This window comes from Excalfactoria chinensis, chromosome 2 (assembly GCF_039878825.1).
Source record: "Excalfactoria chinensis isolate bCotChi1 chromosome 2, bCotChi1.hap2, whole genome shotgun sequence".
NCBI lineage: Eukaryota > Metazoa > Chordata > Aves > Galliformes > Phasianidae > Excalfactoria > Excalfactoria chinensis.
The window spans coordinates 10,629,341-10,642,715 of NC_092826.1; the positions used below are offsets into that span (position 1 = coordinate 10,629,341).

The 13,375-nt window shown below is 40.4% G+C and overlaps 1 protein-coding gene across 3 annotated transcripts in view; it reads right to left on the reverse strand.

Moving 5' to 3' along the window:
- NSMCE2 (NSE2 (MMS21) homolog, SMC5-SMC6 complex SUMO ligase) overlaps positions 1–13,375 on the reverse strand; it is a 127,194-nt gene extending 113,819 nt beyond the window's left edge. Inside the window, exons 1-2 of one of the 3 annotated variants that reach the window (XM_072328938.1) lie at positions 13,293–13,375; positions 10,034–10,181 (exon numbers count right to left, since the gene is read on the reverse strand). In XM_072328938.1, the coding sequence (XP_072185039.1) occupies positions 10,034–10,166 (133 nt within the window). In that variant the 5' untranslated portion in view covers positions 10,167–10,181; positions 13,293–13,375. Of the gene's footprint in view, positions 1–10,033; positions 10,182–11,888; positions 12,010–13,292 lie in introns of those variants that run through there. The other 2 variants (XM_072328939.1, XM_072328937.1) reach the window with 2 other exon arrangements.

Consider the following 13,375-nt stretch of genomic DNA (forward strand, 5'->3'; position numbering starts at 1 on the left):
ACTTAGCTCTCACCTTTTCCAACCACCTGCCCCCGTCACAGACAACTGAAATTCTAGATGCAACAGAAGGAACAACAGAAGTGAATATCTACACAAGAGTATGCTATATTCAGACATGAATACATCTCAAAACACTCCTGACAACTCTTATTAAAAAGAGAAACTGATGCCTGGTGAACTTGAATGACATACCCGGGGCCACACAGTGGCAACACTAGTCTGAGAGCACAGTTGTTCCTAGCCTCAAGGCCTCAGCAAATCAGACTTGGAGCATCACAGTTGTTTTGCCTCTTTCATATAATGCTATTAGGAGCTCCCTGTTCTTGAGAGAAATGGAAAGACAAGAAGGGAAACAAAAAAAAATCTATCAAAGTTATAATAAAAAATATTCTAAACCTACAGTTCAGACAAACAACTTCTGCCTGTCCTACAAAGGCTGACATTTTTCAGAGGTCTCACTGACAACCATCGTAAGAAAAATGCAAGTCCTGCATGCAATCTGACTGATGAAGCACGCATTCCCATTGAAATTCTTCAAATTTAATCAGTGCATATTATAATCATTCTTCAGTAGAATGTCAGTATGCTACATAACACTGGTGTAAATGGAAACATGTCATAGAACCTGGATTTGAGTCAGAGTAAAATTTTAAGTTTTCTCTTATGAATTATTTTTATCTGAAAGTATTAAAAAACCTCCTAATGAATTCTACCTGCACTGACAGAAAAATTATTTCTGACTATCAGAAAAGCAAGTTTATAAAACACAGCCACGAGTCCTTGAATTCTTGAAGAGATGAGCAAAAAGAAAAGAAAAAAGAAAAACAGGGGTTAGTGCCCATGGACTCTTGGTAGGGGATCAGGATGGTGGTTTCAGAATGCTCATGTCTACGATAGGGCTTTCTTAGTGCTTTGACCAAACACTGACAACACATCAGCATGAAACTTAATTTTAACTTAGATAAGCCTTTCCCTAATGACAGAATCAAGAAAATAGAAATATAATTTATTTATTTACTTGATCCTGCTGAATGTTGACAACCACACACACACACACACACATATATATATACGTATACATATATACGTATTGAAACTCTCATGGGTTCTTCCACCCTGCCTAGTTAATTAGGCAGACAATTAGATCACTGAAAATAAAATTCAGATCTACTCAAACTGATACAAATTATAAAGCTTTCAGAGTGGGTTTTTCAAAGCCCACACTATTTTCTATATATACTGTATGCCTCTACATTTAAAAAAGAATCTAGCTGTATTTTCTTATTGCCATATTTCAGTGGCAGAAATATGACGATAAGAAAATGACAGATTAATATACTACAGAGAATATTTTCATACAGTAAATTATTCAGATAAAATATTCCTCTCTGGCTTTTGTTCAAAGAGGTTGATTTATCTTTGTGCTAAGAAGCCCACACAAGACCTCTCCAGTATTTCATACTATTTTGAAGCTGGAACAGACCATTAGGATCATCTATTCTGATCTCATGCATAGTAGAGGCCAAAGAACCTCACCCAGCAATTTCAAGCATATAACTTACAGCAGTAAACTCACTCATTCTCTCAAGGTTAACATCACTGGTGGGCAGAGGGTATGCAAAAAGGTCTATACAGCATTTAAATCCCACTTAAGATCTCTCCTGCAAACTCCTGAGAATTTATGGAGTCTAAGACACAGAGAAATTTATAGTGACTACGGGTACATGAGGTAACCAACCAGGTAACTCCAAACTCATTGTGACCTTTGGGGGAGAAAATTACTCACCCTGTTAGTAATACATATTACTAGATATGTACTACTACTGTATTAGTAGTACAAACATACATGTGCATGTATTTACTTGAAAACAGACACCGCTAGAAAAACACCTGCTGAAACCTAAGAATTAAAAATTGCGGTTTTCTGACTAAAATAAGACTGTCCCAGGCAAGACCTTCTGCTCAGGTGCAAGCTGCTGGGATAACACAGCTCCACTGGAATGCACTGAGGACAGTTACCCAGCTAGCTTTAAATCGAGATTGGATTTCACTCTGAACAATGCTCACCAGTTCAACCACAGCATACCAGCTTCACACAAGAATAATTGGATAAAATGCAAAGATCTGTGCTATGCAGGAACTCAGACTGGTAGTTCACGTTGGTCTCAAACGTGAGAGCTTTAAAAATGTATGATCTGATAATACTAATTATCTTTGTCCACTCTTAACCTTCATCCTCCATTTATATCTTAGCATTACTAAATGCAAGAGCATGATGATACAGCACCAACACCTCTAAATCCACTGAAGGAATGAGGTCCTGCAAAGACACAGCTAACCACAGCAGGTGAATGAGTAACAGGAAGGGCTCAGGAAAGCCTTTGCTGCCACCTAATGGTTTTTTCTTTTTCCGTTGAGAGACAAAGATGGGTGGATGCGTTCAGCTTCCAGATACAGAATAGGCAAAAAGAGGTAACGAGACAGGAGCTTGCTGCTTAAAACAGCCTCCTTCCCCTCACCACACTGCATTCCTTTTACAGTGAAAACTCCAGCCAGGAAATAATAACAAGCCCATATATTTCTTCCCACTCTGTAAGATTACAGACTATGGTCAGGGTGGTTTTAGGGTAAATATACAACAGCTCAAATCTTTCATTACAAGTCATACTTTACCAGGTTTTGGAACAAGGCGTATTTCTAAATTCACATTTTTCACACAGCTTTTTTGCAGAACAGCCTTCAGAACCAAACTGCATTCTAGCAATGGGATCATCAGCACTGCCTATAAATGCTGGAAGTCATTTTTCCACTGCAACTACTGAGGCACAAAAGTAAGGTAAAAAGAAAAGAACCCATATTCCCGGAATATTGGCACTGACTGAAGAACATAATGCATAAAATGTACTTATTTTTTAATCTTACTATACAAAAACCCAGCCAGTCCTTTCGGTTTCCAAGCAATAAAATTGCTTGAAGAAGAAATACTTCAATATGTGACACCATTTACCTTCAATAAAACACACATATCTTTCTTACTGCTGGTTGAAAGATTATATACATACAAAACAGTCCACAAAGCACAACATAACATAGGACACATATTTCCTACAGGATGAATTTTCAGAAAAAGATTTGAAGGAAAGATAAACCATACAGTATTATCTCAAATACCACAAAAAATACAATTATACCTTAAACAACAGGGAAAAAAACCTTCCCAAGAGAAGAAAAAAAGAGTCATTTCAGTGCCCGTGTTGTTCTTGCTCCCAATTAGTACCACAGACACTGGTGTAACATTGAGGCAGACTAGTTAACAAACAGCTTCTGGAAGATAAATACCCCGGGTCAGAAACTTCCCCAAGGAACAGCTTTCTACAGTGGGGGAATTCTTACAACTTCCAGCAAAGCCTCTGGTAGAGGCTCACACTGAAGGTTGCTCAACTTAATGGATCACAGGTCTCCATTTTCTACCATACTTTCTCACAGAGCTAGAAAAGATTTTCTTTGAAGCAATTGCCAGTGAAAAGCCATTAATCTCCATGATGGACTTTGTCAGACTGCAGCTGCATTCTCCACGAAGAAAAAAAACATCTCACAGCCCTTCCTTGGAATTTCCTCTAGCTTAAAGACAAAGTAAATTCGGACAGACTGAGGCACTGAGGTCTTGGGGATTTCAAATCCAGGTAAGATTGCTGCTCTGCATCCGTAAAGATGTAACAGACTGCTCAATTCTAATACTGCTCCTGCACAGTATATAAAATCGTTTTCTATTTCCTTCCCAGGAGCGTCTTAATAGATGTATGGGCACGTATGGCAGTTTGCAAGAGAAAAACAAGACCTGATACCTCACGCACAGTCCCTAGAACACAGACCAAAGTTTTGTCCATTACAAGGCCACAGGCAGATAGCAGCCTGACAAAAGCACAATTCACATGCAAAGGTAGGATGTAGGAGAAAACATGATATCACAGCTTATCTTCCCAGGCCAAGGACAGATAGGATAACAAGTCAAAGTTTAGCCCTGCTCATTTCCTCATTCAGCAGACCTTCATGTCACCTCCTAATCAAGCAGATTGCAAAGTGCCATTCTAGTCAATAAACTGTAGCCTTTTCTAAGGACACATACCTTGGTTTGCTTATTTTTATGAATGATCTCTATCACCACGGAAACTAACAGTGCAAGAGAATTTCAGGAGCACAAATGTCACTTCTGGATCCCAACACAAACACAGCATGGTCACTTCCTACACAAGAACTTCTCCAATGTTAAGACTCATTATGACACTGAAGGAGTCACTGCATGTGAATTTTCAATGGAAAACAAGCTAGAAAAAAAGGGACAAAGGATACAACTGAACCAAACTGTTATATAATTAAACACGGACAGGCATTCCATCTTTATTACGGAATTTGCACTATTCCAAGCAGAAGGTTCAGGTCAAAGACAGAGAAATCTCCACAGAAACGATCCCTGCTCTCAGTGATGAATGAACTTCTGATCTTCGGGTCTCTGTTACAGGGGGCTGCAACATCTTTAGGAAGATGCAGCATGTAAAAATAGTGAATGCTCCATAGAACATTATGAATCAACTGCCTCTTAAAAGGCTGCCAGTAATTTTACAATGCTAGGCTGACCTGTATGTCTGTATTCTCTACACTTCTTCCTGCACCAAGAAGTGTCAGCAATGTTTGGAGTGATTCCTGTTTACCACTTGAAGACAGCAACAGGAGAAACTGAAGTGCTGTAGGAAATCTCACAGATCTAAACACACATTTAAAAGATCCTACATTACCAGCTACTTTCAGACTAGTATTTAACAGGAATCAAGACACAAGTAGAACTTTGATGAACAGAAAGCTGTCAGTAAAAGGAGGCCATTGCACACTAAAGTACACAGAAAGCAAAGGGAAACAGGGAAATGGGATGAGCAGCCAGGGCAGAAGGAAGCTGTTCTGGCAGAGGGAGCAGGTTATGCAATAGGAAACAGAGCAGACAAGCAGGAAGAAAGAGCCAGAGCTGCAAAGGGCTAACAATCCAGGGCACATGCCACAGCATACTATCACTGACACTCTGCAAGTCCCACAGGGCTGCCCCGTACAGAGCAGTGAGCAGAAAAATCCTTCGAAGTGTGAAGGAAGAGAGCAGAGGGGATGGGAGTGAGGAGCTCTCACGTAGATGCTGACGTTGTGACAGGAAGATCACTGCTGTGTTAGACAGATGGTGGGCAGCCGTATCAGCAGCTGGCCATGACACTGTAAAGCAAGTTTTTGAGTGAAAAAAAAGAAGTAGCTCATTCTTTTCCTGATATGTAAATTAGAGTTCAGGTGGAATAACTGCTTTGCACCCACTTAATCTACAGTCCAGGGCCTCAGCATTTTACCATGGGAATGCAATGTGTACTTGGAGGAAAGTTCTAGATATTAAGGAATTACCTTGCTGTCTACTTGAAAATCCATTCATATAATTAGGCAAAACCCTACGTGCTAATGCTTCAAAATGCTTTTTAGACACTTTATGCTTATCTATACTTATCATCTTGCCCATAGTTAGTATACTCTCCTGTCCCTCCAATTATTTTCCAATTTGTTTTGGCCATTCCTTTCAGTTCCATAAGGCTTTGGCTCCAGACCAGAGACAAAAGCAATTACCCCCCAATTACCCATTTAAATAGCCAAGTGCTGGGCAGGAAGCCAGGAGACGACGATGAATTAGTTGTCTTTCTTCTGATACCTATAACTCTGCATACTTCATAGTCCCATATTATTGATAAAGTTCTCCTGCTTTCAAAGAGACAGATAAAACACCATCCACAGCAAACAGGCAGAATTCACATCCAAATCCTCCAAGCAGAACTGGGAATTGATACCTGTCTCTGTGATGGCACATTCATATCATGATGAGCACATTAGTCAATACATACAGCACGTTATACCAATTCAAAAATACAGAGAAAACCTATCTTTATATTTCCATGTATCCAGTATTTCTACCTCTACAGAAGATTCTGAGTTTAGGTAAAGACAGTTGAGCCATTTACAGAAGTGAAACGACCAGTGCAAATAGCCGTCCGTGGTGTGCAGGGGCTCTTTTTTCAGTCGCATTACTAAAGCTCAAACAAGAGATGGAGATTAAATTTAGAAATACATAAGTTATAGGAAAATAGGTTCTATAGACAATATAAATGGTTACATGGACAGAAGTCACTTTAAACTTACTACTGTGGACAGCAAGCAGATGTCAAGACAATCATATGAATGAGATGACTGAACCTGCTTAGAAATTTGGGATGTTAAATCCTTCCAATAGTCCTGTGTCCTGGTTTTATTAGGACTAATATTGTGCAGAAAGAAGTAAAATTAACTCATCCCAGTCTGCAGGGGATTAGATTGACTGGTACTTTCCCTCCCACATTTCAAAATGCAGAAACATGATGAAATGCTACAAATCTTTACATCTTCAAAGTCATTTCAGCTGTTATTTCTATCAGTTAAACTGATTCCCTCACTTTTCTAGATTTCTCACACTGATATTTACTGCAGTTTTTATCACATCTTTGAGACTAAGTTCAACTACAGCAACAGAGCATCAGTATGCGCACTGGCTTGCAGCCATGCCACCTTCATCCAGAAACAGATAAAATCCATTTCAAAAGGACTGAAGTGAGTCAGTAGGAAGGAAGATGGCAGCTTCCTAAAGGGAAATATGATGCTAAGAGAAAGGATAATTTCATTTCAATAGGTGGAATTCTCCAAAGGAAATTTCTATTCAAATGAAAACTCAGTGCTTGATTTTGTTCTGAAACTTTCAAAGCACACGTCAACATAAAGGCATGAAAAATCCATTGTATTTATCCACAAGTTAGCAATTCAATCTGATGTCCCTGATGTCCAACTCAAAGCTCTTCTCTATATTTTCTAGTTGGGCTTCTTTTTTCCTGCTCTTTTCAATTCCCTTCTGGATTATTAAAGTTTCAATGTTTCTACATAGCAGCCTTTATTCACCCAAAGATTTTCACTTTAACAGTGGCAGAGTAATCCCTGTAACCATTATTTACCTCCCCCATAGCTGAGAGGCTTTGCCCGTGTTTGCAAAGCATCTGAGATCCTCTGAAGAAAGGTTACTGTAGGTTACTAAAAATCATGGAATATCTGGAGCCAGTTCTTGCCCACAGGTTGGCACCTCTTCCTATCAGCAGCCCTCTGGGCTTCCTGACCTAAGAAGCAGATCTACTCCCTCTTTATTCTACCTAACACTAGCACCATCTGTTTAAATAGCTTAAGTTCACAATAGTTCTGAGAGGTTTTTATAGCTTCCATAACCACTGTAAGAAGAGTTCTTTGTTCTCTGGATGGTTTAACTGGAGACGGCTTGAGGCTACTCAGGGATCCCGGCCAGATCAACAGAGAAGTAAAGGAAGGAGTTTCTTTCCAGTGCTTTTCGGAACTTTAATGGCAGGGCTGCTTACTTCCTATCCTCGCCTGCCCCCTAGTGAGCTCTGACTTTCACTCCACTTGAGCAGTCATGCGGCTGCTTTATAACTTATGTGCATACAGATGTACTGAAACACCAAACTTTTCTTTCTACGTTCTTCAGAAGTATTCTCGTTATGCTTTCTCACTAAGTGTGTCAGAAGGCAAATAGCATTCTCCAGCCCTACAGCGTTAGAATGCAGTAAGTTACTCTTACTTAACAGGGAAACACTCAAAACTGGCTTGTTAATTGATATTTCTTCTCTATACTATTTTTATTTTAGAGCTCTGAAGGCTCCTTCATGAATCATCCTTTATTTTTTTTGTGGGGCAAATAAAAGATTTATTGTGTTTGCAGCTTACAAATCATCTCAAATTCAACAGCAGAGCAAATCTACTACTACAATCTAAGAGAGATCCAGTTAGACCTTAAAAAACAAAGCAAAACAACCTAATTTACTAGCTGCTGCACTTATGGGAGGTCCCTTCATATTACTGCATTAAACACTGGCTAGGCCAGCAAACACTACTGTGTGATATTTAGTAAGTACGCTTACCAGCAAATGATTTCAGAATCAGGCTCTTGGATAGTAGCAATTGAGAGGAGAAACAGCCATCATTTGCTGCACAAACTTTGCGTGCCTTCACATGTAAATGCAACTTCTCTCACGTCCTTCCTAAGACAATTTTAGTCCAGTGCTACCCCCAAAAAGTAGCTGCATAAGGTGAAGTTCCAAAGGAACAAGATACCTTCACAGCAACAATGCTTCTAAAATAAAATAAGAATCACAACAGAATTCTTTGACACTACAAAGCCTAGCAAGGAAACCTGTCAGAAGCTGGAAATTAAACTGCAAACAGGATAGAAACAAGAATGCAGAAATATATTATCAAAAGCTATTTCAAAATTAAATGAACACTTAGCCTCAAAAGATGAAAGCTAAGCAGGAAACCAAACCTTGCAAAAGAGAAGTGAGGGAGCTTTGCTTATTTGTTTGTTCCATGTTCACATGCACATAAATCAGCTACGAAAAGGAGTGAAGAAGACAATTACTGTAAGTGAAAAGTTAACATCATAACACCGGACCATGTTTAAACTATTCAGTCTTTAAACTTCAAATGCAAGTCTGTGATAGCTTTACTGTATAGAATGGGATGGACTATATTCAACAATATCAGCACATTAAAAGGACTTATTTTATAATCCTAGACTCTAAAGGATGCTACCCCTGCTAAAATAAAATGAACGTTATGATCTAGAAGCTATTATCCAGTCGCATGATATAATTCAACAGTAACAATGACCATACCAATTGCATCAAGAGTAATTTTACCTCTGGACAATGTATTAAGTAAAGCTCTTTTGGTTGCTGAATGAACTGGGCAAAACAACTTCAAGAATGTAAATGGGGGCTAATAGGCAAGAAGCACATGACAGAGAAAGACGATGAAATTTACTAGGAGTATAATGCAGAGACCTTCAGAGCAAACCTGCACTGTGAAGCTTAAGTTGCCTTTCACCCCTCCAAATGTGAACGCAATGGATATGAAGCTTATGGCAAGGTAGGAGAGGCAGTGGCTGCACAAGCAGAGAGGTACAGAACTGGCTATACCCGTTTTACTACAAAGGGAATCCCCAGCAGTCCATTAAGACAAGTTTCCATTCGGAAACAGCACATAAATTGTCTCTGATAGCAACATGGATAAAAAGGAGAGAGAACTATCGCACCAGACAAAGAAGCATTCATTCTGACTGTACATAAACCTTGGTTCAGTTAAATGCAAGATTGTAATGAATGACTATTATTTTCTTTGAGGACTCTCATACCGCACTCATGATAATAGGTTTTTGAGTTTAGGAGCTGTAAAGTTTTGCCTTTTTTTTTCCCTCCTTTCTCCCCAGTGAAGACATTATCATAAATCTAAGGAGAGAAATGGGAGGGAGGCATTCATAGACAATATCGGTCTTTGAAAAAGTAGCTTTGAACTGCATCTGCTACTGTGAAATAGAAATGACAAGACCGTTACAAGAGATGAGAGACTGAAGGTACTCTAGTTTGTACACTTCCAAATTGAAGCACCCTTGAAGAGCCTGTCTCTCATCAGGGAAACAAGACAGCATTTTAAAAAGTTGCATCCCTTAACAAGCGTCTCAAGCTCTGTACTCAAAATCAATAGCATTTCTAAAGTCTTGCCCTAAACATTAAATAAAACACACACAAGGAAGCAGTATTAGAAAGAAAAGTGGTTTTATTCACCTTAAGAGGTCTTCTACATCTTGTACAGCAATACTGAAGTTTTTACAAAGTAGTAGGATAATGAGCACCAGAATGAAATTAGTCTTGGGTGTTACAAAAGCTGGGACAATGTTTGCTTGGTAATTCTATTTTCATTGAATTTGTTATTGAAGACAATTAGGTGACTGGAATGAAAACACTCTGTAAAGCCAGAAGAGCAACAGATCCCACAATGAAGACAAATGATTATAAATAAATCAAACTATGCAGGCCCAGGATTAATTCAGGATGCAATACAAAAGAATATACTCAGAGGAATTACTTACTGAAATTTTCCACCAGGTCAAGGGCAACGTGGGTAGCAATATCCATTCCAGTATTTATGTAAGACTGACAGTTTTTCAGAGATGAGAGAGACGAATTCACAGAGCTGAATGAGATCCTTGTACCCCTCTGCATCTTGGAATTGGTACTCTAGAAATAAGAGACAAAACATTTTGAATGCAATTTACATCCAAAGAATTTTGGGGAGAAAACCAAACTGCAGATAGCTAACAATTAAGCACAGTTAACAGGACCACTGAAACATCAGAGAGCAAGGATGAACCAAAGAATCATACAAAGGCCTGGGTTGAAAAGGATCACAATGGCCATCTGGTTTCAACCCCCTGCTATGTACAGGGTCACCAACCACCAGACCAGGCTGCCCAGAGCCATATCCAGCCTGGCCTTAAATGCGTCCAGGGATGGGGCATCCACAGCCTCCTTGGGCAACCTGTTCCAGGGCGTCACCACCTCTGAGTGAAAAACTTCCTCCTAATATCTAATGTAAACCTCCCCTGACTTAGTTTAAAAACCATTCCCCCTTGTCCTAAGTGTAACTGGTACTGCAATTCACCAAAGGTTTTTTTATCCTTCTTATTCAATATTAAGCTCAACTGCACCACAGAAAGCAACCTGCAGTTTTCACCTGCATATTTCTATTGCAAAACCTCATAGATGTTGAGCAGTAATTTTCAAGCTAACTTCAGATCCAAAAAAAAGTCCACGTCCCCAACAGTTTGCTTGTTTTCTAGACAAGTTATCAGCTTGGCTAACAAGAACTATGACTTTTCACATCAAATTCAGCCCCTCCAACTACAAGCCTATTACAACAGCTATTGCTTGGAAAAAAAGGGGCAACTTCTCTAATAATGCATTTAACAGTAAATCATCTTACATCATTTTTAATCAAAGCCCACCTAATTTGTGGTGCCTACTTTCCCCATAGTTGTCACAAACTTCGTTGTTAGAAGCAATGTTCCACTAGCACAGCATTGGGCCACAGAAGAATCACATTTGTCTTTCCTACCACTGTCCTCTCTGATAAAGACCCACAACCTGACATTAGTTGCTTCTCTGTTGTTAACACAACTTTCGAGTGGCTTTGCTTACACTGTCCTTCTCTGTGCTGTTCACATCAGCTGGTGGTTTCCTCCCAAGCATTTCAACTTCTGGTCTTTCTCCTCTATGCTTTACCATAACCTGCTTGGATAACATGTAGGTGCTCTAAGAAACAAGGATCTGGTGTGCAGAGTTTTATACTTTATGTTCCAGGAGATAAGAAATTCCGCTGAGCTTCAAATACACAGTTATATATAAAAGCAAATCTTGTGCAGACCAAAATACTCCATCATTTATGTAAATAGTAACTAGGATTTTCAACAATTATGCTGAGATCATACTGGGAAGCAGGGAGAGAAAAGAACCCACAACCAAAACTGATTTATAGTAGAAATTTTATCAAAACAATACACAAAATGACAAGAGAATGAGTTGCTGTATGAACAATAGCCTGTGAAAGGCCAAAATCCAACAGAGATATGCAAAACATCAAAACAGCAAGGACAAAGCTTTGCCCCAAGCCTTTCATACTGGCATCTCCCTCTACTACTTACCCTGGGATTCCATAATTAACTTTTGCACTCATCCTAATGTGAACAACATTGCCATGTTCCTCACGATCATGCAAATGATAAGACCTGAACACCTGCTGTCACACTGTCTTCTCTTTGCATCTTTTTCTTTTCTTTTCTGCTTCAAAAATGTGCTTGGCTACACTCAAGACTATTGTTTATGACACTGTTTTTAGGTCATGGGTATACGACAACTTTTAATTAATATTGACCACATTCACCACACCTCGAACTTTTTATTACATATGAACTGCTTTCCTCTCTCCCGCTCCTCAACAAGCATCTTGCCAGACAGGAGGCAGAAGGCTTCAACACTTACTCCAGCTGGCTCAGCTCACGCTCTCCCTGTCAAAAGACAGCAATTGTAACCTTCAGAGACTGTCAAACTGACAGCAGGAGACATGCAAAAAGTTCCTTACAGACCTCTTTGAAAGCTGAAATAGAAATGCTCTTAATATTTAATAATTAATGCTTTAAGCTGTTATGGTTAGTTGCTGTTTTTTTAAGCAGTTGTTTGCCATCTCACCAAAACTTTTTGTAAGAACCCCTATGATCCCAAGCTTGGTAAATCTCACTGATTGAGCAAGCTTGCTGTTCTTTTAGGAAAATTTCACAGATAAACCCTGAAATACAAGAATCTGGGGCACGGGGGTGGGGGGAGAAACAAAGAAGTAGTGAAAAATTAAACAGGTTTCTGCATTCTCTTTGTATTTGTGGAAGCACTGACCAAACGATATGGGAGCTACAGTTGTCGTTTATACTGTTAGATCACACCACTGCACTGGGAGTTAGACATCTCAAGGCGACTTTTGGAAGGCAACTTAAGCACACTCAGACAACACTGTTGTTGCTGTTTACACCTCACTTCTGGAAAATATAATGAGGCAAACTGATCTGAAAAAGAGACCAAGTGAGAGTAGAAAGGCAGCTGTTTGTTTTTTTTTCTTTTGACAAAAACAATCCAATAGTCATAGAACCACAGAATCCTAGAATGGCTTGGGATGGAAGAGACCCCAATGTTCATCACGTTCCAACCTCCTTGCCACACACAGGGACACCAACCTCCAGATCCAGCACTAGGTCAGGTTGCTCAGGGCTCCATCCAACCTGGTCTTGAACATCTCCAGAGATGGAGCATCCACAGCCCCTCTGGGCAGCCTGTGCCAGCACCTCACCACTCCCTCTGCAAAGAACTTCCCCGATATCCAACCCAAACCCTCCATCCTTGAGCTTAAAACCCATTCCCCTTTGTCCTATCACTACCTACTTGAGTAAGAAGTAAGAAGCACAGGCACAGGCTGCCCAGAGGGGCTGTGGAATACCCCTTTGTGGACACATTCAAAACCCATCAGGACGTTACGCTGTGCAAGCTCCTGTAGGAGGCTGCTTTAACAGGGGGTTGACTGGATGATCCCCAGAGGTCCCTTCCAACCCGTACAACCCTGTGAGCACCAACCTCCAGCAGCAGCGCTGCTCCTGGACACACGGCTGACCACCTACCACAGGAGACCCTCACACAGCGCCCGAGAGAAACGGCAGCGAGCCCCGCTTCCCAGCCCTCCCCCTCGCCCCCCGTCCCCAAACCAAACAGCTGGGCCCCCCGCGCTGCCCCAGGGCACCGGCAGCTCACCTCGTCCCCGCCGCCGAGGCCTGACGGAGGCAGCGGGGCGGAGTGACCGGCGGAACCGCCTCATCATCCCGCGCCTCTCTGCG